Genomic DNA, 6,683 nt, shown 5'->3' on the forward strand with positions numbered 1-6,683 from the left:
ATTATTGTTACAGATAACTACGTCGTGTTCAATTTTACAACAATGAGCATGCAAACTTTGTTCTTCAATAATAATAATTATTGTTACAGATAACTACGTCGTGTTCAATTTTACAACAATGAGCATGCAAACTTTGTTCTTCAATAATAATAATTATTGTTACTGATAACTACGTCGTGTTCAATTTTACAACAATGAGCATGCAAACTTTGTTCCTAAATAATAATAATTATCGTTACAGATAGCTACGTCGTGTTCAATTTTACAACAATGAGCATGCAAACTTTAATCTTCAATAATAATTATTGTTACAGATTACTACGTCGTGTTCAATTTTACAACAATGAGCATGCAAACTTTGTTCCTCAATAATAATAATTATCGTTACAGATAGCTACGTCGTGTTCAATTTTACAACAATGAGCATGCAAACTTCGTTCTTCAATAATAATTATTGTTACAGATAACTACGTCGTGTTCAATTTTACAACAATGAGCATGCAAACTTATATTTTTTACTGTTAATGTTTTAACTTTTTACTTTTATTTTAGTTCATTCTAGTTAACAATGTTTTACTCATTATTTCATACCTTATAATATTTATGGCAAATTGAGTCCCCGAATTATTTTTAATTATTTTTATAATTCTCTTCATCCTACTACCTGACTAATTATTTTACTTCATACACAATTTTTCCTCCCTGTACCTCAGCGACAAGTCTGAGGTTTTTTACACTGCAAGTGTGGTTTCGATATCCTCAGTGAGATAGATAGCCCATTATGTGATGTGCTTAACAGCAAACATAAATTCCGAAGTTGCCTCCGAAGAAGTAAGTTTTAACTTCTGAAAGCTCTCAGGTTATTGAGTTTCTTATTTTTTGTTATAAACTTTAACACTTAAATTCGTATAGGTAGTTATTTTTAAGTTTTAACTTACAAAGAATCCCATTTTAATATATTTCACATAAACCTATACAGTTCGTATCATAATAAAATTAAATTACACGGGCTTGCAATGGTTTTATTTTCTTGAAATTTCTATATGTTCTACAGTAATTCCTGTTCGCTGAATCCGAAAATGATATCCATTTTTTTCCGTCACAGATTTTTCACAAAACGTCATAACGCAATACATAAAAGAAAGACCACAACACGTAGTTTTGAAACTAAAAGACGTAGATTTCACACAAAAAATTATAATAATTTTATCTAAGTAAAAAAGCCTTACGTGATAGAAAAAAAAGTAATATCATTTTCAAAATCTGCGTAGCTGAAGCATAGAAAATCCAAAGCAACTTTTATGAAATTTAAATTCGCAGGCCTGTGTTATCTTCAATATTTTTCACACAGATGTTTTAAAGAAGCAAAGCCAACGTTTAAAAGTCCACAATAAATATTTTAAATGAGATTTTCTTCAGTTTCCAAACACAATAAAAATCGTTTTACTTAATAATGTTACTGTATAAAGATAATATTAATGCTTTGAGACTAGGAACAGTATCATACACTCTACACGTTTCGACGTCTTAATGAATCTTCATCAGTATTTTAGTACACAGTTTCATTTTAGACATCTAGTGTGTATTTTTAACATTTGGTTTTATTTCTTTAATACATCTGTGTGAAAACTTACACAAGTACTGCCTTAATCTTAATACTCAATATTTTTATTAAACTTGAATTCCTAAATATACTGACCTTTGTTAACTTGTGTTAACAGCTATTAAAATCTAAAACTTTCTAAAGTTTAATCCAATTTAGATTACAAAGTGATTAATATATTTATATTCCTGAAAATTCTCAATAAAACTCTTGGTAAATCTAGTTTTAAAACTCTAAGTGCTGCGCCATCTAACAGCGGTGTGAGGAGTTTATCATAAGACCTTATTCAACACAGATTACCTTCAAGGCTTAACCCTACCAGCCTTGGCTCTTTGCTTTGTTATTTTCAAGTAAACACGCGATTCTATAATAAAAAAGAGTATTGATAAACCTAATCCGGTAGACAGACAATAGAAAGCACCTCGAAGGTCTTCCACCGCGAGTGGACGAAAAGTGGACGGAAGAGGTGTGGCACATCTTTCGTAGTTTCTCATCATCATCTCGATCCAGTATCCAAACAGATCGTTGTCTACCGCCATGGAGATTCTAATGGGACATAAAATAAAATTTTAGGCACAAAACTTTTTTTTGATCACTTTTTCTACTGAAATCACGATGTTTTTTTATTGTTGTTTTTTTCCCGGTGAACAGGTTTTTGTAAAAATTAATTGGTAAAAAATACTGCTCGTTTAAAGCACTGATTGTTGAATTTCATATAACCGAAATAGTGGGTTAGTAAAAACAAAGTTCTAATAGTTTCTATAGATTGTTAGCTTAATTTTATTAATTACAAGCTGAAACACCCGTCAACTGAAGTGAATGTTTGAACTTAATTAAAACACTGTAAGTTTAACAGCAATCATATATTTCAAAGTAATAACTTGAACATAAACTTTATCTCAAAATCTTAAAATTATAACAAAGCTTCTTCATAAACAACATTTACAGTTTGCTTTCCATCTATCAACAAATAAAGATTTTGAGGTGATCCCACCCTTGAACACCCTACGTCTCATTGACCATGAGAAAATCATGGTTGTTTGAGAAACAATCCAGCAACTTTCATACTTTGATCTTGAATCCCTTTAGAATATTCAATGTTGTCTAAAACATCAACCTGCTAAGATTGTTTGAGATTGACTCAATAGGCTGGGAGTAATTAACCAACGTTAGTTTCATCTGAATTCCAGTTGTGTAGTAGTCGTGTGCTTAAAATGTTCTCAGGCCTAACATAGCGTGGCGGTTAAGGCACTCGACTCGCAATCTGGAGGTCGCGGGTTCGACATCCCGTCAGCGAACATTCTCGTCCTTTAGCCGTGAGGGACGTTATAACGTGACGGTCAGTTCCATTATCTGTTGGTAAAATAGTAATTCAAGAGTTAGTGGTGTTGGCTGGCTACCTTTCATCTAACATAACTCTAAAATTAGGAATGGCTAACGCAGATAGCCTGCGAGTAGTTTGAGCGAAATTCAACAAACAAACCAAAGAATAATGGTCGTAGATATTAGTCCTTTGTTGCTCATAATAATTCAGCTTCAACCACTATTTTGTTTAAACACTAGATATATATATATATATTTAAAGATTAAATTCAATCACTATTTTGTTTAAACACTAGATATATATATATATATAAAGATGAGATGTGTGTTTGTTTACACCCTAACTCCTCCGAGCCTATTGGACCTAATTTCAACCTAAAATTTGTATGTAATCACTATGAACTATGGGGAATGTCCTAAAGATGTCAAAATTGAACTTAAACCTATTTCCATTTTGTAAAGCCCGCCTTGGCAGGAATCTATCTTTTACCCGATTGTGCGTGAATAGTACTGTAAGATAATGGACCATATAGATAGATTCCTGACAACGTTTTCCCGATTGTGCGTGAATAGTACTGTAAGATAATGGACCATATAGATAGATTCCTGCCAAGGTTTACAAGATTGTGCGTGAATAGTACTGTAAGATAATGGACCATATAGATAGATTCCTGCTAAGGTTTATTGAATCAAAACCAAATGCACGTCATTAGGGATGTCAAGCAGTTAAACAAGGTTATTGTAAAACACTTTTGTTTTTAAATAACAGCACGATTATTATAAAAGTTCCAACTCTGACCATCAGGTTTTCTATACCTATGGTGGACGCAGCACAGATAGCCCATTTTGTAGCTTTGCACTTAACAACACACAAGTAAAACAAAGCGAACTCTAGCGGATCTTTGAAACGTATCTTTGATCATTTTAACTTATTCAAACATCTGCTAACTTTTGCTTTATCCGAGTCTTCAAAACCGTTGGAAGATCTTTCCTCATGACTGCTACCGTAGTCTTGGTTAGAAATTTCTTTTTAGCCATGTACAGAGTACAATATCCGTTTTTGTTAAAACGATTGTGAATCACCGCCCTCATGGTTATAGACTGTAGAGAAACAGCATGTGTCCTCGCTTCTACTTTATCAATCATTTCTTCGCTTAACAATTCTCTCACTGGTTGTCTATGCTCTGGATTCGTAGATACGACATCCCAAAGTCGCTTGTACACCCCTTGGTCTTCTTTCTAGAAGAACAAGAAGTACCTAAGTGTAGTAAATTATAAATACAGAATATCGATTTGTATGTCCTAATATAATTGTTCAATTTCTGGTTTCCGACATAACTTTAAAGTAGGTTTCAGTTTTGTTTTGTTTTTAAACTTCGATAAAGATCACCTTTATAACCGACTCTAAGAAACTTCCTCTTTCAATGACGGGAGTAACTTGTGGTCGATCCAGAAGATCCTCCAAACTATCAATCCTGTCTGTGGCTTTTCTCAACGTCAGTTTTGAAATTAACTGTCCACTGAATGCTGTCATGGTTACAAAACAACCAACTAACCAAACCGCGATCAGAATCCGTTGTGAGGAACGGGAAGGCACGTTTTCAAAACCTGTTGGTATATAAAGAAATGCAAGTTACTGACACTGTAGAAATGTAAGTTACTGACACTCTAGAAATGTAAGTTACTGACACTGTAGAAATGTAAGTTACCGACACTGTAGAAATATAAGTTACTGAGACTGTAAAAATGTAAGTTACTAACACTGTAAAAATATAAGTTACTGACACTGCAAAAATGTAAGTTACTGACACTGTAAAAATGTAAGTTACTGACACTGTAGAAATGTAAGTTACTGACACTGTAGAAATGTAAGTTACTGACAATGTAAAAATGTAAGTTACTGACACTGTAAAAATGTAAGTTACTGACACTGTAGAAATATAAGTTACTGACACTGTAGAAATATAAGTTACTGACACTGTAGAAATGTAAGTTACTGACACTGTAGAAATGTAAGTTACTGACACTGTAAAAATGTAAGTTACTGACACTGTAAAAATTCAAAAACAAACAAACTGAAAGTCCAAGAGTTAGCGGTGGGTATTGTTAGATAGCTATCTTACCCCTACTCTATGTCGGTTCAAAATCGGAGACTGCTATACACAGATAGCCCTTATGTAACTTGGTTCGAAAGTCCTAAACAAACAAAAACTAAATCTGAAGAACACCGAGTGAAATCACTTATATTGAATGTAAGAATATATAGAGGACCTCAGCAGTAATTGGTGGGATTAATTATACTACTGATAACATTTTTGTTAACATTATTAGAGGCCTTCTAAACAAAAAACTCGTGGACCCACAAGCAATCAGCTATAATTTGTTATAAAAAAAACACACTGGTAGATTATCTAGTTTTCACTTTGGTAGATTACGATTTTCTGTCGTTTACTTTGGAAGAATACAATTATCTATTGTTCATCTAGAAATATTAAAATTATCTATTGTTCATTTTGGTAGACTAGGATTATCTATTGTTCATCTAGAAATATTAAAATTATCTATTGTTCATTTTGGTAGACTAGGATTATTTATTGTTCATCTAGAAATATTAGGATTATCTATTGTTCACTTTGGTAGAGTAAAATTATCTATTGTTCATCTAGAAATATTAAAATTATATATTGTTCACATTGGTAGATTACGATTATCTGTCGTTTACCTTGGAAGAATACAATTATCTATTGTTCATCTAGAAATATTAAAATTATACATTGTTCACATTGGTAGATTACGATTATCTGTCGTTTACTTTGGAGGAATACAATTATCTATTGTTCATCTAGAAATATTAGGGTTATCTATTGTTCACATTGGTAGACTAGGATTATCTATTGTTCATTTTGGTAGACTAGGATTATCTATTGTTCACCTTGGAAGAGTACAAGTATTTATAGTTCATCTAGAAAGATTAGGATTATCTATTGTTCACTTTCGTAGATTAGGATTATCTATTGTTCATCTAGAAAGATTAGGATTACCTACTGTTCACCCTGGTAGAGTAGAATTATATATTGTTCACTTTTTTTTAATTTACTTTGCAAAATTCAATGACATTCATCCATCTGTCTGAAGACCAGACTATACTATCAAAACGAAACGCTATCTTTAAACAGAAATATAATCTCCTTTGAAACTTTAAAGAAAAATGACAGTTCTTCCTTTTGTAAATCGCCCCTCTCCATCCCAGGGGCTTAGTGATAAGTTTACCTGCTTATAAGGCTAAATATAGGGCTTCGATACCCATGGTGGGCAAATTACAGATAGCCCAATATGTAGCTTTGTGCTTAACACTCCAACTTCTTCTGTAAACATATTTTAAACAACATCAATTTTAATCATCTTTCTTGTATCTAATACTAAACTACATCATCCTCACCTTGGTCTTGTATCTAATAATAAACTATCATCTATCTTGTATCTAATACTAAACTACATCAACTTCACCTTGGTCTTGTATCTAATACCAAACTACATCATCCTCACCTTGGTCTTGTATCTAATAATAAACTATCATCTATTTTGTATTTAATACCAAACTACATCATCCTCACCTTGGTCTTGTATCTAATAATAAACTACATCATCGTCACCTTGGTCTTGTATCTAATAATAAACTATCATCTTCAACTTGGTCTTGTATCTAATACCAAACTACATCAACTTCACCTTGGTCTTGTATCTAATAATAAACTAT

The 6,683-nt window shown here is 32.3% G+C and overlaps 1 protein-coding gene across 1 annotated transcript in view; it reads right to left on the reverse strand.

The window, feature by feature from the left end:
- Positions 1–1,820: 1,820 nt before the first annotated feature.
- LOC111089854 (probable glutamate receptor) overlaps positions 1,821–6,683 on the reverse strand; it is a 35,902-nt gene continuing 31,039 nt past the window's right edge. The window contains exons 10-12 of the mRNA XM_022403051.1: positions 4,317–4,534; positions 3,876–4,165; positions 1,821–2,149 (exon numbers count right to left, since the gene is read on the reverse strand). Coding sequence (XP_022258759.1) covers positions 1,906–2,149; positions 3,876–4,165; positions 4,317–4,534 — 752 coding nt within the window. The 3' untranslated portion in view covers positions 1,821–1,905. The remainder of the gene's footprint in view (positions 2,150–3,875; positions 4,166–4,316; positions 4,535–6,683) is intronic.

Source organism: Limulus polyphemus, unplaced genomic scaffold (assembly GCF_000517525.1).
Source record: "Limulus polyphemus unplaced genomic scaffold, Limulus_polyphemus-2.1.2 Scaffold7638, whole genome shotgun sequence".
Lineage (NCBI taxonomy): Eukaryota > Metazoa > Arthropoda > Merostomata > Xiphosura > Limulidae > Limulus > Limulus polyphemus.